Raw genomic sequence first — 22,658 nt, 5'->3', positions numbered from 1 at the left:
TTAGAGTTATCCCTTTTGCAAATAATGGTTCAACCATCGACCTTAAGCATGCCCAGGTAAGCTCAAAATACTCCTTCCTGCAATATTCTATAGTTTGATTAACCAAGCAAACACATGCTGTAAGTGTATAAGATTAGTACACATTAAACCTTTATTGGCTAATTTATTTAGTCTCACTTTAATTAGCATAATTAGATTAATTTTAGTTTAAAACCTTTTTGGACCACATTCTATCAACTAAGATTAATTCGAATGGATATCTTTTATTGTTCAAAGAAGAAGAAGTCAGCAGCATCTAGCTTCTCTTAAGCACAAGTCTCGCAAGAGATCATGCATCCTAATTGTCTTGATTTTGCAATTATAACTCTGTTTACCAATTAGAACAAGACTTCTATCAACAAGATCTTGCAAGCATTCCATGGCCACTTCCTCCAAATTCTTATTGTTCACTGCCCCGAAAAATCCCTCTGCTACCCACAACTTAACTAACTTCTTTACAGGGATTTCATAATCTTCTGGAAAAACTCCAAAATATAGAAAGCAAGCTTTAGACGGGTGTGGTAATTGGTTGTAACTCAAAGATAGTACACTTGAACATGCTTCATTAGAATCACCAATTACACTTTCTGCAACATTCTTCCACTTTTGCACATTCTCCTCTGTCTTGGAGAGAAGACTAGCCACTAAAGTAATAGCTAGAGGTAATCCTTTACATTTCTTCACTATGTCTCTACCAATTTGCTCAAACACCAAAAGAAATTCCGTTTTACCAAACACACTGCAGTAGAGATTCCAACTTTCAGTGACATCTAAGAAAGGCATGTTAATGATAGAGTTACCTAAACTAGCAGCATATTCAGCCACCTCTCTGAGCCGAGAAGTCAGTAGTATACGGCTTCCATTATTATCATCTGGAAAGCACCTTTGCACACTATCCCAAGCTTCTTTGCTCCATATATCATCTATCACTATCAAGTATCTCTGATCCTTCAAGCGTTTACGTAGCGTTTCTGCTAATCTGCCTTGGTCATTGCTACTTTGTTCATCACTTGATTCACTAACACATCCAATAAGGCATCCGAGCATTTTTCCCACGGTATACTCTTGGGATACAGTAACCCATGCTTGCTTGTAAAAATGAGAAGTAATTGATGGATCCTTGTAGACTTTCCCAGTTAAAGTGGTCTTACCTATTCCTCCCATGCCAACGATTGATACAACTTGGAGCTGCTCAGTTGATTGTTGCGTGAGCTTATCCAATATCGTCTTGAATTCCTTGTCGCATCCAACCATTCTACTATCAAACTTTGAAGCGCTTTTGTAAAATTTACTCACAGTAATATTATTCTCGCGTTCTGGATCAGCAGGCTGCAGTGATGTTGATCCAAGGAGTAGTCCTCTTTGTCGCATCCGACCAAGGAGTGAAACGCCAGTTATTGATGGACCCTTTGCAATCTGCTTTTCAGTTTTAATCTTAATAAACTTCTTCTTGAGGTAATTAGTCTGTTTTACTGCTTGCTTGAAGATTCCATGAAGCCTGAGCAGCCAAGCCTCTATACTGCTTGATTGAAGATATATGCTACTCAATTCCTTCTCAATTCTTTCTTCAGCTTGGAACGCTACATCTCTTATCTCAGCCTCTAAATCTTTCATCGCCGAATTATTATAGGCAATATCAGATTTCTCAAGAATTTCTTGGAGGAAACCAAGATTTTCATGGAGAGAGTTAACTATCTCTTGGTTGTCTTGAAGAGGCAAGCGTGGTTGTGATTGCAAGAAATGTAGATGGAGTGTTCCTTTAAGCGAAGTTACAGCAGCATAAGCCATTTGCCTCTGTCTATGTGGTAGCTTATCAGAGCAGAACAAAGAAGAAATGAAAGATGTGATGCAATTTACAAAACCATGATTTTAAGTGCAAATCTTAGAGTTCAAATCTGTCTTTTTTTTTTTTTTTTTTTTTTTTTTTTTTCCTCTCCGTTTTGTGTTTATCGAAGTCAGCTCAAGCTTGATTCAAAATAGGAACAACTAATCAGGTTAATGTTTCAAAAATTCCCTTTAATTTTTTTTTTTTTTTTTTTAAAAATGTAAGTATAGATTGTAGATCAGGTTCATGAATACAAGTGAATTAGGCTAAGCTTGGAAATAGGAAAAATAATTTTTTGAAAAATATTTTCATTTGTTATTGTTTGGTTGAAATACTTTTTTTTTTTTTTTTTAATATTCATTATTCTTTACAAGGTAGTATGTGTTTTAATTTATATTTTCTCAAACATTTGTATTTCAAAGAATCTAAGCCTTTGTCACCGGAATTCGAACCTATGACCACCTATTTGGAATGGTAACCGGGATGTCATCACTACATGATAGTTGACAATTATTTTTTATTTAATTAAAAGTAAAAATATTATAACTTTTCTATTTGATTATTTTTTTACAAACACGAGGATAACTCTATTACAAAGTTGTTTCTTATAAAATATAAATTATTTTAATGATGATAATAATTATTATTTATATTAAAATATAATTATAAAGTAAACTTTATAATAGTTAAAATGTAAATAAATAATTTTAACTTATAATTTATTATAACTAACAAAAATAAATATATAAATTATTAGCTAAGATTTTATTATAGATGCTTCTATGATTTCAATTGCATAAAAAGATTAAGTAATGAATTAACTAAGGTTCTTGTTGCGAGGTGTTTGATAAATTGTTCCAATTAGAATTGAATCGTCATAAGAGTATGATTCTTGTTGGAAACTAATGAACCACAATCGATTTAATATCCGTAAAATAATATTTATATATATACACACGAAATATATATAAAATATTATTGGATATATATATCCGAAATATATATATACACACAAATATATATAAGACGGACCCAACGGTTATATATATAGATGTATATCTACGAAAAAGATATACCAATATATATCAACCAAAAGAAAATATAATCCTTAGATTATAATTCCAAATTAACAAGAAAGAACGGATTTTTGCTTAAAAGCATAATCCAAAACAAGAAAGAAGGAGAAGGAAGAGAGAAATGTACGAGTTAGGCGAGTGCCTTTCTTTCCTTAAAACCTTATTTGGCCACCTCCCAAAAGTGCTAGGAGTTGTTCTCTCTCTGTGTAAACCTGCTGCTCCTACACTCTTCTTATATAGGAGTTGAAGAATCAACAAATGGTTGACGACATTCGTGCCCCCAGGTGCCGGCGCACACGAGCTCGGGCTTGAATCAAGCCTTTTTCAATCTCGTCTAGTTGGAATTTGATTTGCACCCAACCCCCCCCCCCTCCACCCCCGCGCGAGAGAGCCTCTATGCTATGCAATTCTACAAGCTCTAAAAAAGCTCTTGTATAAAAGGGGGTGAAATCCTCTTTCCAAATCAATGTGGGACAAAGCTCACTTTTCCCTTACATTTTTCCAACTCAATGGGTCTACTTTGAGAATCAATATCTCATTCACCCATTATCCGTTTTGAGCGTACAATATATCAATCTCTTCGTCTCACTACGAAGAACCCGAATCCACTTTGACCCGACCCAAATCGGAAATGGACCCCACTGATAATTGTACCACAAAATAGCCACTTAATATGTCATTTTATGCCATTTTAATGCTATTTTTTCCAACAATTCTTTGCTAATTGAAGTTTGTAGCTCTTCGTATAAATAAGAACATGAAAGAAGAAGAAGAAGAAGATTACCTAAATTAAAGCAGCATTAAAAAATCCCAGTAGCCTCTCTTCACCCTATCACCACAACCAGATAGCTAAGCTCTACTTCTTCTTCTTCTTCTTCTTCAATTCCTCCTTGCTTAGCTTGTTGATGGTGCTAAGGATTTAGTATTGTATTGCTGTGGATTTTGTTGTTCCACGCCAAACAGATATGTTCGAACATTTGATATGAGTTGGTATCAAATACCCGGCCATGTTGAGAGAGAATTGAGGTAGGTGCAATATAATAAGAATAGGGATCAAATTTTCTATGTATGATTTGGAAGAAGCTACTAAGCTAGTGAGGCTAAAATACCTCATTATTATATATATTATGCCCATCTTGTGCAAACCTCAAATTCATTAACTTAATACTTAATTTTTGTTTCATTAGCAAAAAATAAAAGCACATGGTTGGGGCAATTTTCTTCCGGCATGCAGCAGAGCGTAGTGGCTAATTAATATAATTCAATTTCCATCTCTCAGCTCCTCATGTGTGATTAAGGCAGCGCAAGTGGAGTACTTCAATATAGAAAATTTCAAGAGCGAAGCATTATATTTTTAATTGCAAAATGACAGCATTGTATTGACTTTCAGTACTTCATATTAAAATTTATGTGGCTTTCTATAACTTGTAATACTAATTGCGAGAAATATGAAATTAAATATTAGAGAAATTAAAGATAATGACAACATGAGACAAATTGTTTAATGTTAAGTGCGAACTTTACAACACAAATTTGTCTTTTTTTTTTTTTTTTTCCTCTCTATTTTGTATGTATCAAAGTCAACTCCAGCTTGATCCAAAATTGAAACAGCTAATCACGTTAATGTTTCAAAAATTCACTTAAAAAAAAACTAAGTAGGGATTGTAGATCAGGTTCACGAATACAAGTGAATTAGGCTGAGCTTGGAAATAGGAAAAATAATTTTTAGAAAATAATTAATATTTTAAAAAATATTTTCATTTGTTAGTGTTTTGATTTAAGTTAGAAATCAATGTGTTCTATATTGATCACTCATTTGAAATGGTAATCGGCATATCATCACTCCACATGATAGTCAATTTTTTTTTTTAGTTAAAAGCAAAAATATTATATTTTTTTCTATTTGATTCATTTTTTTTAAACATGAGCATAACTCTATTACAAAGCTATTTCTTATAAAATATAAATTATTTTAATCATGATAATAATTATTATTATACTAAAATATAATTATAAAGTAAACTTTATTCTAATACTCATAAAGATTAATGATAATTATAATAAAAATATGAGTAAATAATTTTAACTTAAAATTTATTATAACAAAAATAAATATATAAATTGATCAATATAATAGCTTTGAAGTTAAAAAGAAAAAAATGTATATATATATATTTTTTTTGGCTTGGCTTGGCCTGACCAGCCATTGATAAATGCAATAGCTCTAAACTTTAAAAAAGTTAAAGAAAAGGTATTCTTTTGGATTTTGGATCGGGTTAAATTTTTATTGTTTGTTACAGCTTTACTCAATCCATATTTTAATTGGTCATCGACAAATATAACAAGTTTAAACTAAAGAAATTGAAAAAAAAAACTTAAATAATGCCTTTTTCTAAAAAACAAATGTGGTTTATGGGGAAGGTCGGGTTAAGATTTTTATTGTTTAGCTCAATCTAACTAAATCCATATTTTAACTTAACTCGCCTAGTTCAATTCAAATAATAACTAGACAGCGACCCAACCCACTCATTTGACACTTTTCACAGACAGGGTCGGTTCTATCATTTTATAGGCTCAAAGGCAAAGTAAAAAAATAAAAAAAAAATAAAAAAAAGGACCCTTAATATATAAAGTTAAAACTAGTATGTTACCCATGCGATGCACGGATCAAAATTTTAAAATTAATGAACTTATGTTTGTTGTATTGTTGGATAACTATTTTTTTATGTGGATATTAAAATTCCTATAGGATTTCAAATTTGGGATTTAAACATACTTAAAAGTAATAAGCATTAGTGATATAAAATGACATTATTTTAAATTACAAATTATTAAAAATCTCTTTGTAAACTACATTGCTAGTTGAATTACAACAGTTACCTAACTCATTACAAATAAAAATTTTAATTAGTACAATTTGAAGCTCTGATTGTAATACTAATCATCTATATTAATGGAATCTGTATTCAAGCACGACTTAAACTTACACTTACACTCGAATTAAAATGAAGCCACAATTTGGCTATCAATAAAAAATCATTTATAATAGGCGTACAATTTGGCTGTCCATGATGTCCACGTTGATCAAGGGATAGATATGCTCATTTCTATACCTACACCTTGAGGGCAAGGTGTGTTTTTTAAGGGGTGGAAAGTGATAAACCCTTAATTATACAATAATCATAGGAATAAATTATGTAACTTAATTAGAAGAATTGATTACGTTTTTAGAATTAATAGAATAATAAGGATGGTACAACTTAATTAATTAGTGGGAGAGTTAATAACGTGCCTAGATTAGCATAGAGAAATTATGTATATCATAATATAATATATCATTACATTGTATAGTTAGTATAACTTTAGTAGGTTAATTATTATAGGCATTAGTTATTTAATATAGATAGATCCATTGTATATGAAGATTGTCAAACAGAGAAATATATATTGTTCTTGGAACCCTCACACACTCGAAGTCCAAAATTGAAATTTTTCGTGACTCTAATACGAAAGTCCAGGATTAAAAATTTTCGTGACTCGAATGCAGCTAGGAGCTAGAAATATGCTCGAAAGGTTCCCTATCCGTTACGATCCTGTCTAGATCGCATGACATCCCCTCACCCCCCACCCACAGGATGGAGAAGTTAAGGAGAAGCATATGCATGGTGAATGTTGAAAGGATCAAATGCACACAGTTTCCGTTGATTCAACAGAGAGAGAAGTTGAGAGTTTACTTTGAGATGAGCTAAACATTACAAGAATAACCAGAAAAACTAACTCAAAAACAAGAGCCAGAGAGTTTATATCAACTGCAGTAGCAGTTGTAACAAAGAGAAGGAGAGAAGGGAAATTACAAGAATAGCCCTATGCTATTTTATCACCCCCCTATAATGGAAGTTTTCAAATAATAGTCTTGGCAATGCCTTAGTGAATCCATCTGCAATATGCTTTTGTGAAGATATAGACGCCAATTTTATCACCCCTTCACAAACTTTCTGCTTGACAACATGGCAGTCTATCTCAATGTGTTTGGTGCGTTCATGGAAGACATGATTCTCCCCTATTGCTAGGGCAGACTGACTATCATAGGATAGGGCAATAGGATTGTTAGGCTTCACCTTTAAATCTGCTAGCAGGTTCTGCCACTGAATCTCACACACTGTGGATTCTAAGGCCCTATACCCAGATTTTGAGGATGATCTGGATATTGTGGCCTGCTTCTTTGTCCTCCATGATATTAAATACTCTCCAAGATAGATACAATAACCAGTGATAGACTTTTTAGTTTCTGCACAAGTGGCCCAATCAGAATCAGAAAACCCTTGTAATTTGACTTCAGAAGATGTTGGATAGAATACTCCTTGTATAGGTGATCCTTTTAGGTACCTTAGTACCCTATGAGTAGCCACAAGATGTGAGTCTCTAGGTTTGTCCACAAACTGACTTAGTTGTTGCACTGCATAGGAAATGTCTGGCCTAGTGTTTGTCAAGTAGAGTAACTTCCCAACCAACCTTCTGTAAACTTTTGGTTTATCAGGAAGTGTTCCCTCAAAGTTGGTGAGCTTCTGTCCTACAGTGACTGGTGTTTGTGCAGGTTTGGCATCTAGAAATCCATTTTCTTCCAGGATTTCTAAAGAATACTTTCTCTGGCATAGGTTAAGACCATTATGAGTTCTGAATGCTTCAATTCCCAAAAAATAATTCAGATATCCAAGGTCTTTTATCCTGAAAGTATCATCCAAGAACTGCTTCAACTCATCAATGTGTTTAGAGTTTGATCTTGCAACCAAGATGTCATCAACATAAATGAGTAGGGCCATGAATGATGCGTCTGATGTTTTAGTGAATAGAGAAGGGTCTGCTGAGGACTGTTGGAAACCATTCTCTTGTAGAGCTTTAGTCCGCTTAGCATTCCACTGCCTACTAGCCTGCTTTAGGCCATATAAAGACCTCAGCAATCTGCAAACCTTCTTCTGATTGTCATTTTAAAAACCAGGAGGCAAGACCATATACACCTCCTCTTCTAAATCTCCATGCAAGAAAGCATTGTTAATGTCCAGTTGTTGTATGTCCCATCCCTTTGCAATTGCCACAGCTAAAAAAGTTCTGATTGTTGTCATCCTGGCCACAGGAGAAAGTGTCTCAATGTAATCTACACCTAGCTGTTGGGTGTAGCCTTTGGCAACCAACCTAGCTTTGTGCCTTTCTATGGACCCATTTGCTTTGTGCTTTACCTTGTAAACCCATTTTCATTCAATTGGTGTTTTTCCTGATGGTAAATCTGTCAATTCCCATGTGTTGTTCTCATGTAGGGCATCAATTTCACACTGCATTGCTTTCCTCTAGTCTTCATCTCTGATTGTTTCATTATAGGATTGTGGCTCCTGAGTGGACATAATAGAGGAAGCACAGATCCTGTGACTTGGAGGTAAGCATTCTTATGATATGACCTTGTTGAGAGAATGTGGTGAGGGTCCAGTAGAATAGTTGCCTGTTAATAGAGAATGGCAGTAATAGTCTTGTAATCTTGTAGGCACTTGTCTTGTTCTTGTTGATCTTCTAGGTTCTAAGTGAACCATATCTATTTCAGTCCCATTTTGTTCCAAAGCTATATCACCATGTGTTTCAGCTATATCATCATCTGTTTCAGTGGGCAAACCACCACTTGGACTGAAATTCCTCTCATTGATGTCAGCATTGTGAGACAAAATACCATAGTTGTTTGCCTCTTCTGTGGTTTCCAAGGATGGCATACTCACTTCAGTAGAAGTAGGGATTAAGGGTAGCACATGATTGAATTGCAGCTGGTCATCAGGAGAACCTGCATTGGATTCTAGACTGTGATCTTTAAAGGGATATATTTGCTCATAGAAGTGAACATCCCTGGAGACAAAAACATTGTTGGTCCTAAAAGAGGTAAGATGAAAGTCTAGAGGGGGGGGGGGGGGGGGGTGAATAGACTTTCAAACTTTTGTCGCACAGCACAACAATTGCTAAGGCAGAGAGAAACCAAAACTCTTAACTAGATTGTTAGAGTTTGGTACGCAGCAGAAATAAATAAAGATAAAGTGTGTGTGAGATTGTGACAGTATATCTCGTGTGGAGCAAGTAAAGAGCAGTAATTAAAGAAAGCAGTAAAGAACACAAGACAATTATAGTGGTTCGGAGGTGGTGTAATCCTCCTAATCCACTTGCTCTTATCTCCAAGAGCAATTCACAATATCCACAACTTCTTGATTCCAAGATACAATGAATTCCGTGATCTAGTTCTTTGATCATCAAGCCCGCACTAATCACGCTCAGTGACACCACACTGCTGCTTCGGGTTTCACGTCTCCGCGCTACTATCCCAGGATTTCACGATTCCGCGTTACTTTCCCCCCGTCTTCCACACTCCGGTAGAAACGTATCCCGTGATCTAGTGCTTTGATCACAAAGCCCACACTAATCACGCACAGTGCCTCTGACACTGCTGCTTCGGATCTCACAGCTCCGTGTGACAATCCAGGATTTCACAGCTCCGTGCTACTTTCCTCCCTTCCTACACTCCCGTAGGAATATCACTTGTTCAAAGACAAGTTTTTCTTCTTGCTTCCAACTTCTGAGACTCTGTAGATGATCTTCAATGTGATGCAGGTCTCTTTGATGAAGATTTAACACTCTTTGAATGACTTCTCGTGATAGCTCTGAGTGTTTTCTCTCTTTGGCTATATCAAGTATAGCACTTGATTTATATGCTCTGTTTAGCCCTGTTTCAGAACTCTCTGAATATTTCTCTTTTAAGCTGTTAGAGTTCTTTCTCACTTCTCACTTGAAGATTTCTTTTGGTATGCTCTGTACCAATTGAAACTTTTGCTCTATGTATTCTTGCTCTTTTTAGCTCTGTGCTCGTGTGTTCCCCTATCTTCACGTCTTCATATCTTCATCATTTTATAGCTGGTAATGAGAATCTGTCCGTTGGAAAGAGATGATCTCATTTTTGAATTCTTATATCTTTTGTCAAAGATCTTATCTTATCTTCTGGCAAAGTGTCAGAAAAGATAATATAGCCGTTTGTAGAGCTTCAACTTCATGCAAATGAGTTCCCAAACTTCATTTGATATTCCTCTGGTGTTCTCACGTTTCTTTGGAATATCTGGGTCTCAATTTTGTGTAGAACGGCTTCTCTGATCAGCTCTGAAGTGGTTCTTGTTTCTTTGGGATTTAAATGCTTCAAAAATATTCTTCAATTTAATCCCATACTAGTTAGACTAGTATTTTTCCTTCTGAGAATATTTTCACTGTAAGTTCTTCTTCATCTTCTTCATTCTCACGCCCATACTTCTTCATTCTCACGCCCATACTAGCGCCCATACTTCTTCATTCTCACGCCCATACTAGTTAGACTAGTATTTTTCCTTCTGAGAATATTTTAGACTAGTATTTTTCCTTCTGAGAATATTTTCATAAGTTCTTCTTCTTCATTCTCACGTTTGACTTGCCCATACTTCTTCATTCTCACGCCCATACTAGCGCCCATACTTCTTCATTCTCACGCCCATACTAGTTAGACTAGTATTTTTCCTTCTGAGAATATTTTCATAAGTTCTTCTTCTTCATTCTCACGTTTGACTTGTAATTGGCACGTAAACTTCTCCTGGTGCTTCAATTGCTTCCCAATTTGAATTATTTGAATTATTTGCTTCCCAATTTGAATTATTTGACTTTGACTTCAATTGCTTCCCAATTTGAATTATTTGACTTTGACTTCGAAATTGGCTCCCAGACTTGAAATTGTGAATTTAGCTCACAATTTCAATTGCTCTGTGGCGCCCAACTCCATCAGACTTAATAGATTTTGGCTTCTCAAATTTTACCTTGTAAAATTGTTAATAGTGAGATTCAAACTTGAGCCATTTCGCATAATACATCAAGCATCTTCGACTTCATCCGTACGATCTATTGGTTACATCTCCAATCATCTTTGATGTACACCTTTCTTTCCATAGATGCTTGATCTCCAAGTCAAATTCATGCAATCTTCAAATCTTAATTTTCTTAAACGAAAATTCTTCTGGGATATCTTTTTGAGTAGTAGCGATGTGAAACTCATATCATTCATCGTCTTCTTCAATTTGTCATCTTCTCCAGACAAATTCTTGATTTTAGGCTTGATATCTTATTCTTCTATTTTCATGCATCTTTCTCTGTTTTTCTCCTTTGCAACTTAAATAATTTCCCGATCATGGTCTAAGACTCTACTAGACCTATAAAATTGGGGGTTCTACAAATACATATTTGGCATATCAAAACCATTACACTTTATTCCTAAGAATTTCCCCCCTTTTGATAATGCCAAAACCTATACTCAGTCATTGGCTTTAAGTCTTTGAAAAATAATCATTTTGCTCAATTTTATTTGACAAAGCCAAGATGAGCTTAACAAATGGTTTTCTAGACACAACCAAAAGAAACTTGTGAATTAGTTTTTAGACAAGCTCCTAAACGCATCTTGAATTATTTTATTAATTTTTGATCATTTTTTTTTATAAAAATTTTGATGTGCATTTTGACATTTCTTGTCTTTTTAATTCACGAAGGTCTAATTACAAAAGACAAATGAAATACTAAACTCAAAATAGACCATTGGAAATTATTATTGATATATTTCGAATATTTTAGAGCAAAACGCAACAGAGGTTCGAAAATAGCGAATATATCAGTTTAAGAGATTTTCCAGATTACCTTCCGGGTTTCTTCACACCCATGTCTTTCTTCAAAATTTCCTTGACATGTTCTCTGAGCTTGAAGAAATCATCTTTGAACTTCGCATTCTGAAATCTCTTTGTAACTTGCCCAGCCATGTAATATCCAAAAGCTTCCTTAATATTGTTGCCCGGAAGAACTCCAGCTTCCCACCATACAACACATTCTTCGAAGGTTCTTTCTTCTCCATGATTCATGCCCATGTTTCCAGTGAAATCTCTTAGTGCATACCACATCTCGGTTCTTTTCCTTTTGCCTTCTTCTTCTTTATTCTTGTCCGAGATCCATTGGGCTTGATCGGCTACAAGCCATTTCTTGATCATGCTTGGTAGATTTTCTTTAGTCCATATTGTTGTCTGAGTGGCGGGACCTTTAGAGCATTCAAACCAGCCACGAGTTTTAGCAACTTTCAATGCACTCGTACCAAGACTAGGACTCGCGAACTAAGCAAAACCAATCTGAGATGGTCCTTGTGAGGATTGTCCGCGGCTTCGGCCTCGACCTTGGGTCGGTGTTACTGGCTGTTGTTGGCTTCCAAGAATAAATTCTTGTTGTTGCAAAGCCAAGTGATTGAGAATTTCTTTCCCCCTTTTGGCGTTATCAACCAAAAATGCAAGGGTCTTACAATCTCGGTCTTGGTTTGCTTTCACAGTTTCAACACAATTGTGTGTTTCAATGGAAACAGCTTGTACGTTGTCCAGCTTATTTGTTGCAACTGTGAGTTCAACTTCAAGTTTATTGATTCGGCTTTCTTGATCTTGAATCGCCTTGATTTGTCTCAAGTGACGTTCGCTGTGAATCTTTTTGGCTACTTCACGTCCCTTCTTCATGAGTTGGATCACTTCAAGTAATCCTTTTGTCACTTCTCCTTTCAAGATTCTTTCAGCTTTGTCAATCTGAGTCTTCAAACTGTGTTGATACTCCATGAGTTCTTTCAGATTGACTCGGGTATCCGTGTGTTGTGTTCCATCATCTGATTTTGTTCAACCAACTTTTCTCCAATAGTTTGACAAACAACATCACTGGACTCGGCAACTTTGTCAAATAGAGATGTAAAAATGTCATCTTCTTGATCACTTGTTTGCACAATATTTTGAGGAGATCCGAATGGACTCCTTCTCGGATCTGTGAGAACGGGTGTGTCTACAAGTTGCATCCCTTCTTCTTCTTCAGGTGATTCGACTTCTTGATTGAGATCACCAATCTCTTCTTCTAAAATTTCTGTTCTTGTGTAGTTGTCTGCAAATAAATTTTCATCTTCTAGAACAGGGTCCATGATAGGCATGGTAGACTCGGTATTGTGTACTGCCAATACACTAGATAAATCCTCTCTGATTTGTTGTCTACTCTCAGTAGCAACTTCTACTGCAACTTCAACTGGTATGTCTCCTCTAACTTCTTCTGGCACTTCTCTTCTTAATTCTTCTCGTACTGACACTTGGACTTCATCAGATCCCACAAGTCTTTCATTGCACTCAAGATTCACATTAATTGTTGTGGGGGTCAAATCAGATATCAATAAAGAGGCATCATTAACTTTCACAGGTATGTCCATATGACTATCAGTGGTCATGATTGGTACATCAATGAGTGTTGTCCCTTCAGTTCTTTCATCAAAAAGTTCATTATCCACAAGAGATGTGTTACCTGGATAATGATGTGTGTCATAGACTGACCTTTGTAGAGCTAATTGAAGAGATATTTCATTCTGTCTTTCCTGTTCGGCTAGACGATCGTGAATCGTATTTCCTCCTTTGATTGGTGCTTTTTCCTTTTGTCTGATTGTCTTTTCGTGTAGCTTCATGTGATAGACTTGATTCAAATCCATGTTGAGTGCATCTAGCATCACGTTAGTTCCGCACCATTCCAAGGAAAAGTCTTCACTCCGTATCAAATCTGGGGTGATTTTTGCCATGAAAGAGTGATATCTTTCAAGTTTCCATTCTCTCCAAGTTTGCACTTGTATTAATTCTCTCAATAGTTCCGGATCATCTTGAGTGAGAGCTGAGTCAAAAACTATAGGTCCTGCACTTCCTTCGGCTATAGATTGACTCGAAAGCCTTCGTTGTAGATCATTAGAAACTTGCACATCAACTCCTACAAATTCCATTCTTGTTGTATCGTCAACACCTTCGGCCAACATGTCCGGCTCAGCATATTTGAGTGGAACAACGGTCATAGCCGTACTGATGGCTTCTTGATCTCTTCCTGACCGATTGCTTGATCCCATTTGATTACTTGAGGCTGAGATTGCTTTGCTATTTCTCAATCTTGAGCTCTGAGGTGTTTTTGAACTTGTGGAACTGCCACCTTCTTGTCCTTTTCTCTGGCTTGATCTTTTCCCAAAATTCGGGCTGAACTTTCTGAAAAGTACTCTATAAATTCCAATATTCTTGTGCTTTCTCATTGGATTTGTCTTCTTTCTTAGCAGTTCTCCAATTGTGAGACCGTAACCAACATTTTGATAAAAACGATCCACCACAGTGGGTTTGTTCGTTGGTTTGGTAGCTTGCACAAATATAACCATCTTCCTGTAGATAAATTTTGCCCATTTGAATTTTATTCCTTTCATAATGCCGTCCATCAAGCATACGGTTGATGCAGTCAAATCTTCAGTACTTCCCAGTTTATGTTCAAGAATCTTGTAGATCATGTCCACCAACATTTCGTATTCAATCTTCAACACATTCTTATGACTCGATACATCAGCAAAGATTGGAGCCGTAGGGCCACGAATCTCGTTCCAAAAATTTTGAACGACATAGCTGTGAGATTTTGGCATGAACTGAGATTCAGGAAAATTGAAGCACTTGTGTATGTCATTCTCAGTTATTGAAACGTCTGATCCTCCAACTTGAGATTTGATCGAATTTTTTTCCACGACTGCATGTAGATAGAACTCGGCTACATCTTCTTCAAAAGTTCCAAAGTAGTTATAGCTGAAGAAATCAAACAGTCCGCAGTCCTTCAATGCTGAAAAATTTTCTCGGCCGTATCCTTGTTGGTAGAACCCAGTTTGAAAAACTCAGGGTTGAGTACCATTCCATTAGTTACTTGTTGCGAGAGGGATAGAGTAAGATCGATTTGCTTTCTTCCGGGTTGAGCCATGATGATCAGATCGGTTGATAGAAGAAGGACGATGTAATTTTGATACAGAGAGGTCTATGATATTTTGGATGTCTGAAAGATTTTTCTGAGAGATAAGTGAGGGGTTTATATGAGAAGGGAGACTCGATGGGTTTTTCAAATTTAAGAGAGAGAGTTGAAACTTCTCAATTGTACCCTTTGGTTGAGGTGTGTCGAATGGGTGAGTTTAGGGTAGATGAGTCATCTGATAGATGGTGTTACGAGGAAAGAGAAGATATCATCATTAGCAAACAAGAGCATTTAATGCTCACACCTATTTAGGAATACCCTATGCACGTAAGGTGTAGAGGGTGGAGATTTGAAAAGACACTTAGAGATTAAGAAAGGATTTGAGTTCTGATCTCCTTGAGATTTGTTTATGGGGATCGATTGAGAGGTGGATTTTGCTGACAGGCGAGATGTGGGTGAGGATTCGAGAGAGAGAGAGAGAGTCTGTTAGGGAAGGATTTTGATTTGGAGAGGATTATGGGGGGAGGTTTAGGTTGGGTGGAGGTTTATTATGGGTAGGAGTTTATGGGTGGAGATTTGATTCCCAATTAAACTCTGATTTTCCTCCTTTCCTCCTGATTTCCTTCTCAAAAACGTGTACCACAAATATAATCACACTCAAACATCTCGTTAGTAGCAAAAATCAACCATAAATAAAAAAATCACACATAACAATATATATTAATCATATACACGGTAATTCCCAATCAAAACAAACATATTATTGAAATTAACAAAACTATCACACATTTTCCAAATAAATATTTAGAAACATCTTCACATAATTTGCACACAAATCAGATTCTAAACATTTTAGAAACTCACAAAATATTTAACTTTCAGCTCAAATTTCTAAAACATTTTATAGCAAATTATGTCACATAAACACATATGCACGAAACACATATATTATGTTGTAAACATATTTAAATTAGATTTTTAAACAAATCGTTCATGCAAACAAATTAATCAACTTATACAAACATGAACAAAAATTCGCAGATTAAATAACATTTTGAATCATGCAATTCTAAACAAATTGTCAAATAATCACGAATTGCACATTTCATCAAATTAATTTGTATGGCATATGATTTCACGTTAAATAACACATGCAAATACACAAATAAATTCCTAACACATATTGCAATTTTATCACATAAAATTTTTGAATAAACATATGCATATAATCACGTAAAACAATTTATTTTGAGCACAAGTATCAATTTAAATTGAGAGATTAAGTCTAGAGATACTTAGCTCATTTCGATCATTCCCAACTCGTGCCTTAAGGTAGAAAATCTCGTTTCGCATAAAGGCTTTGTGAGAATATCAGCAACTTGGTTTTCCGTAGGGATATATTCGATCTTTAGATTCTTCTTTTCAACGTGATCCCTTATGAAATTTTGTGCAAAATTCATCTTCCTGCTGAAAGCAAAATTCCATCGCAACTAGTACCGGCGATGCCGAATATATTGCTGCAGGAAGTTGTTGTGCGCAAATTTTGTGGATGAAGCAACAATTGAAGGATTACGGAGTTAATTGTGATGACGTTTGTATTTATTGTGATAATACTAGTGCAATCGCTATCACTCACAATCCGGTGCTTCACTCAAGAACCAAACATATCGACATTCGACATCATTTAATAAGGGATCACGTTGAAAAGAAAAATCTAAAGATCGAATATATCCCTACGGAAAACCAAGTTGCTAATATTCTCACGAAGCCTTTATGCAAAACGAGATTTTCTACCTTAAGGCACGAGTTGGGAATGATCGAAATGAGCTAAGTATCGCTGGACTTAATCTCTCAATTTAAATTGATACTTGTACTCAAAATAAATTGTTTTACATGATTATATGCATATGTTTATTCAAAATTTTATGTGATAAAATTGCAATATTTGTTAGGAATTTATTTGTGTATTTGCATGTGTTATTTAACGTGAAATCATATGCCATGCAAATTAATTTGATAAAATGTGCAATTCGTGATTATTTGACAATTTGTTTAAAATTGCATGATTCAATGTGTTATTTAGTCAGCAAGTATTTGTTCATGTTTGTATAATTTAAATAATTTGTTTGCATGAACAATTTGCTTTAAAAATCTAATTTAATGTGTTTATTGCATTATATATGTGTTTCGTACATATGTGATTTATGTGATATAATTTGCTATAAAAATGTTTTTGAAATCTGAGCTGAAAGTTAAAGTTGTTAGTTTCTAAAATGTTTTAGAATCTGATTTGTATGCAATATATGTGAAGGTGTTTCTAAATATGAATTTGGAAAATGTGTGATAATTTTGTTAATTTCCAAAATATGTTTAATTTTTGATTGGAAATTACCGTGTGGATGTTTAATGTATATTGTTATGTATGATTGATTATGCTATTAACGAGATGTTTGAGTGTGATTATATTTGTGGTACACGTTTTTGAGAAGGAAACCAGGAGATAAGGAGGAAAATCAAAGTTTAATTGGGTATCAAACCTCTACCCATAAATTCCTACCCATGATAAACCTCCACCCAACCTAAACCTCCCCCCCATAATCCTCTCCTAAATCAACACCCTTTCCCAACCGATTCATTCTCTCTCAAATCGTCACCCTAGTCCCTCATTAACTCTCCTAGAAACCGCTACCCATCACATCCACCGCTTTCTCGACCAATGAAGAGTCATGCAAGCATTCATCACACCTTTTGAAATCAAATGTCGGCTATATCCAAAGGAAACCTTTCAACCCCTCCATCATTAGCCCACATGGTTCTAGCACCTTCCTAAGCCTATAAATTTGGATTAGAAGCAAACAAGTCTGTGTGGAGATTTCTTTTGTTTGTATCTATTTTTGCAGGCTTCGATGACTCCGAAGAATCAAGAAAAGAGAAGATCTTCTAAGAGAGTAGCCGAGCAAGCAAGACAAGAGATGCTGAGAGCTCGACGTGCTGCAAATGGAGGACATGAAGTTGGAGACACACCTAGCGATCCTCTCATCCTATTCTCTGAAGAAGAAGAAGGACAACCACCAACCAAGGATCAAGTTCAAAAAGGTCAGAAAGTCTCAGCAGTGCAGCTATGACGCTCAACACCATCACCCCTGTCATCTCGACCTCAAACCCGAAGCTTTAAGCGATCTGCTCGACCTCCAATGGAACCCGGATAAGTCTATGCTTAGAAATCAAGCTCTCCGTCTCCACCGCATGATGATCTTGAGGCTAATCACGGCGCTAGTCTCTCTACCAATGAAGCTTGAATATGTGATGTGATCTGAAAATGTTATCACGTACTCTCTCTCTCCCTAAGAAGGAGATAAATAAAAGGAAAATGGTTGATTTTGCTACTGGTTCTCTCTGTCTCTCTCTCTCCTAAAAATGAAAAATTCCCAAGTCTTATAAAAAGAACAAATATTTCGTAGCCAAGAAGATACAAAAAAAAAAAAAAAAAAGGAGGAAAAATATATGAATTAAAACAAAAAAAAAGGAATAAAAGAAATTAAAAAAAAAAACATATATTATATGGCTACAAGAAGGGATAAAAGAATAAAATAATTAAGAGGAGAAGTGTCAGAAGAAGTAAGATGTGAAATACCAGTTGAAGTTGCAGTAGAAGTTGTTACAGAGAGTAGACAACCAATCAGAGAGGATTTATCCAGTGTATTGCAAGTACACAATACTGAGTCTACCATGCCTATCATGGACCATGTTCTAGAAGATGAGAACTTATTTGCAGATTAGATAACTACATAAGAACAGAAATTTTAGAAGAAGAGATTGGAGATCTCAATCAAGAAGTCGAATCACCTGAAGAAGAAGATGGATGCAACTTGTAGACACACCCGTTCTCACAGATCCGAGAAGGAGTCCATTCGGATCTCCTCAAAATTTTGTGCAGACAAGTGATCAAGAAGATGGCATATTTACATCCTTATTTGCCAAAGTTGCCGAATCCGGTGATGTTGTTTGCCAAACCAATGGAGAAAAGTTGGTTGAACAAAATCAAATAATGGAACAACAACACACGGATACCTGAGTCAATCTGAAGGAATTAATGGAGTATCAAAATAACTTGAAGACTCGGATTGACAAAGCTGAAAGAATCTTGAAAGGAGAATTGACAAAAGGTTTACTTGAAGTGATCCAACTCATGAAGAAAGAACGTGAAGCAGCCGAAAAGATTCACAACGAACGTCACATGCGACAAATCAAGGCGATTCAAGATCAAGAAAGCCGAATCAACAAACTTGAAGTTGAACTCACGGTTGCAACAAACAAGCTGGAAAATGTACAAGTTATTTCTATTGAAACACACAATTGTGTTGAAACTATGAAAGCAAACCAAGACCGAGATTGTAAGACCCTTGCATTTTTGGTTGATAACGCCAAAAGGGGGGAAGAAATTCTCAGTCAATTGGCTTTGCAACAACAAGAATTTATTCTTGGAAGCCAACAACAGCCAGTAATACCGACCCAAAGGCGAGGCCGAAGCTGCTGACAATCCACACAAGGACCATCTCAGATTGGTTTTGCTCAGTTCGCGAGTCCTAGTCTTGGTACGAGTACATTGAAAGTTGCTGAAACTCGTGGCTGGTTTGAATGCTCAAAAGGTCCCGCCACTCAGACAACAATATGGACCAAACAAAATCTACCAAGCATGATCAAGAAATGGCCTGCAGCCGATCAAGCCCAATGGATCTCAGACAAGAATAAAGAAGAAGAAGGCAAAAGGAAAAGAACTGAGATGTGGTATGAACTAAGAGATTTCACTGGAAATATGGGCATGAATCTTGGAAAAGAAAGAAGCTTCGAAGAATGTCTTGTATGGTGGGAAGCTGGAGTTCTTCAAGGAAACAATATTAAGGAAGCTTTTGGATATTACATGGCTGGGCAAGTTACAAAGAGATTTCAGAATGCGAAGTTCAAAGATGATTTCTTCAAACTCAGAGAACATGTCAAGGAAATTTTGAAGAAAGACATGGGTGTGAAGAAACCCAGAAGTATTTTATTTGTCTTTTGTAATTAGACCTTCGTGAATTAAAAAGACAAGGAATGTCAAAACGCACATAAAAATTAAAAAAAATGATGATAAAAAATAAAATAATTTAAGATGCGTTTAGGAGCTTGTCAAAAAATTAATTCACAAGTTTCTTTTGATTGTGTCTAGAAAACCATTTGTTAAACTCATCTTGGCTTTGTCAAATAAAATTGAGCAAAAATGATTACTTTTCAAAGACTTAAAGCCAATGACTGAGTATAGGTTTTGACATTATCAAAAGGGGGAAATTGTTAGGAATAAAGTGTAATGGTTTTGATATGCCAAATATGTATTTGTAGAACCACCAAAGTGTACTGGCAGTGTTGGTTCGAATTTCCTCAATTAATTCACCTTGAAATTGATCACCAACTTCGCCTGTAACTTGATCTCTAACTGGGTCACCAACTTCAACCCGTACTGCATCTCCATTTTCACGTGCGGCTTCACCTCCAAAATTATTATTAAAAGAATTTCCAACTTCTTCTGGATGAGGGATGAGATTTTCTAGAGAATTAATTTCCAAATCATCCATTCCCTGCAAAACATCATCTATACACGTATCATTAGTATCACAAAAATCAGTATGGCACTTGTTACCATTTTGTTCGATTTCTTCGCCCATTGCGTCATTTTTGATCTGTGATTTTTCGTCGAATACCACGTGTATGGATTCTTCAACCACCATTGTTCTTTTATTCAAAACTCTGAACGCCTTGCTGGTAATTGAATATCTTAGAAAAACTCCTTCATCTGCACGCTCATCAAAAGCTTTTAGATGCAATTTATCATTAATATGAATAAAACATTTGCATCCAAAAATATGAAAATAACCAATATTTGGTTTTCTCCCTTTATATAGCTCATATGGTGTCTTCTTGTACTGCTTATGGATCATGCTTCGATTTTGCGTGCAGCAAGAAGTATTGATAGCTTCTGCCCAATATCGTTTCGGGAGACCGGCTGAACTAATCATCACTCGTGCGGCTTCTTTGAGTGTCCGATTTCTTCTTTCGGCAACACCGTTTTGTTGCGGTGTTCTTGCGGCAGATAATTGATGAGAAATTCCATGTGAATTGCAAAAGGCTTGTATAACTCCATTCACGAACTCGGTTCCACGATCCGTTCGTATTTTTTATATTTGCAATTCTTTCTCATTTCGTAATTGCTTCAACAGCTTCGGTAGGACTTGCTCAACTTCATTTTTCGTCTTGAGAAACACGGTCCAAGTGTACCTGGAAAAATCATCAACAACAACGAGAGTATATTTCTTACCACTTACACTTATTGGATCAATCGGTCCAAATAAGTCCATGTGTAGTAAGCTTAGCGGTCTTGATGTTGACTCGTGTGTCTTTGATTTGAATGATGATTTGATTTGCTTTCCGCATTGGCATGCATCACATACTTGGTCCTTCTTGAAGATAATATCTGGCAAGCCTTCAACTAGATTCTTCTTTGAAAGTTGATTGATAGTCTTGAAGTTTAAGTGGTTGAGCTTTCTGTGTCATTCCCAATTTGCTTCATTCGAATTTCTCGCCATTAAGCACACTGAATCTTTGCTTGTACTCCAATCAACAACATACATGTTTGTTCGCCTTTTTCCAGTGAGTACAACTTCATTTGTGAGTTCATTTTTTATTACACAATTATCTTTAAAAAATTCTACAAGATAGCCTTTATCACAAAATTGACTAGTGCTCAACAAATCGAATTTCAAGCCTTCAACGAATGAAAGATCTTCAATCTTTAATCCATTTTTCTTGATTGTGTCAACTCCTTTTGTGTTACGAATAAAGTGTAATGGTTTTGATATGCAAAATATGTATTTGTAGAACCCCCAATTTTATTTTATAGGTCTAGTAGAGTCTTAGACCATGATCGGAAAATTATTTAATTTGCAAAAGAGAAAAACAGAGGAAGATGCATGAAAATAGAAGAAGAAGATATCAAGCCTAAAATCAAGAATTTGTTTGGAGAAAATGACAAATTGAAGAAGAAGATGAATGATATGAAAATCAAGTCAATGCTACTCAAAGAGATATCCCAGAAGAATTTTCGTGAAAGAAAATTAAGATTGGAAGATTGCATGAATTTGACTTGGAGATCAAGCATCTATGGAAAGAAAGGAGTACATCAAAGAAGATTGAAAATTTAACCAATAGACCGTATGGACGAAGTGGAAAATGCCTTATTTATTATGTGAAATGGCTCAAGTTTGAATCTCACCATCAATAATATTAAATTAAATAAATAAAATTAAGTATGAGTTCAAAAATGAAATCGAGTTGAAGCTTTACAAGCTCTTCTTTTCCAGAAGATAAGATAGTTGAAGCTCTATAAACGGAGATGAAGTTAGTAGCTAGCGTATCTTTAAAGATACAAGAATTCAAAAATGAAATCAAGTTGAAGCTCTACAAACAGAGATGAAGTTTGGGAACTCATTTGCATGAAGTTGATACAAGAATTCAAAAATGAAATCGAGGATATTCAAAAAGGAAATCGAGTTGAAGCTCTATAAACGGAGATGAAGTTAGTAGCTAGCGTATCTTTAAAGATACAAGAATTCAAAAATGAAATCGAGTTGAAGCTCTACAAATGGAGATGAAGTTTGGGAACTCATTTGCATGAAGTTGATACAAGAATTCAAAAATGAAATCGAGTTGAACCTCTACAAACGGAGATGAAGTTTGGGAACTCATTTGCATGAAGTTGAAGCTCTACAAACGGCTAGCTTATCTTTTCTGACACTTTGCCAGAAGATAAGATAAGATCTCTGACAAAAAGATATAAGAATTCAAAA

The 22,658-nt window shown here is 35.5% G+C and overlaps 1 protein-coding gene and 1 long non-coding RNA gene across 2 annotated transcripts; one reads left to right on the top strand and one right to left on the bottom strand.

The window, feature by feature from the left end:
* Nucleotides 1–285: 285 nt before the first annotated feature.
* On the bottom strand, nucleotides 286–1,653 carry LOC109159535 (putative late blight resistance protein homolog R1B-17). Its single transcript, XM_019307635.1, has 2 exons — nucleotides 1,438–1,653; nucleotides 286–1,404 (listed from the first exon to the last, which is right to left on the bottom strand). Exons 1-2 carry the CDS (start codon nucleotides 1,651–1,653, stop codon nucleotides 286–288), a joined length of 1,335 nt encoding a protein of 444 aa, XP_019163180.1.
* Nucleotides 1,654–1,790: 137 nt separating this feature from the next.
* Nucleotides 1,791–22,154, top strand: LOC109159556. The gene is made up of 3 exons (XR_002050594.1): nucleotides 1,791–1,882; nucleotides 9,030–9,037; nucleotides 22,144–22,154. It is a non-coding gene; the product is annotated as an uncharacterized LOC109159556 (long non-coding RNA).
* Nucleotides 22,155–22,658: the final 504 nt, after the last annotated feature.

This window comes from Ipomoea nil, unplaced genomic scaffold, assembly GCF_001879475.1.
Source record: "Ipomoea nil cultivar Tokyo-kokei standard unplaced genomic scaffold, Asagao_1.1 scaffold2833, whole genome shotgun sequence".
Classification (NCBI taxonomy): domain Eukaryota; kingdom Viridiplantae; phylum Streptophyta; class Magnoliopsida; order Solanales; family Convolvulaceae; genus Ipomoea; species Ipomoea nil.
This window is presented reverse-complemented; position numbering and strand designations above follow the sequence as displayed.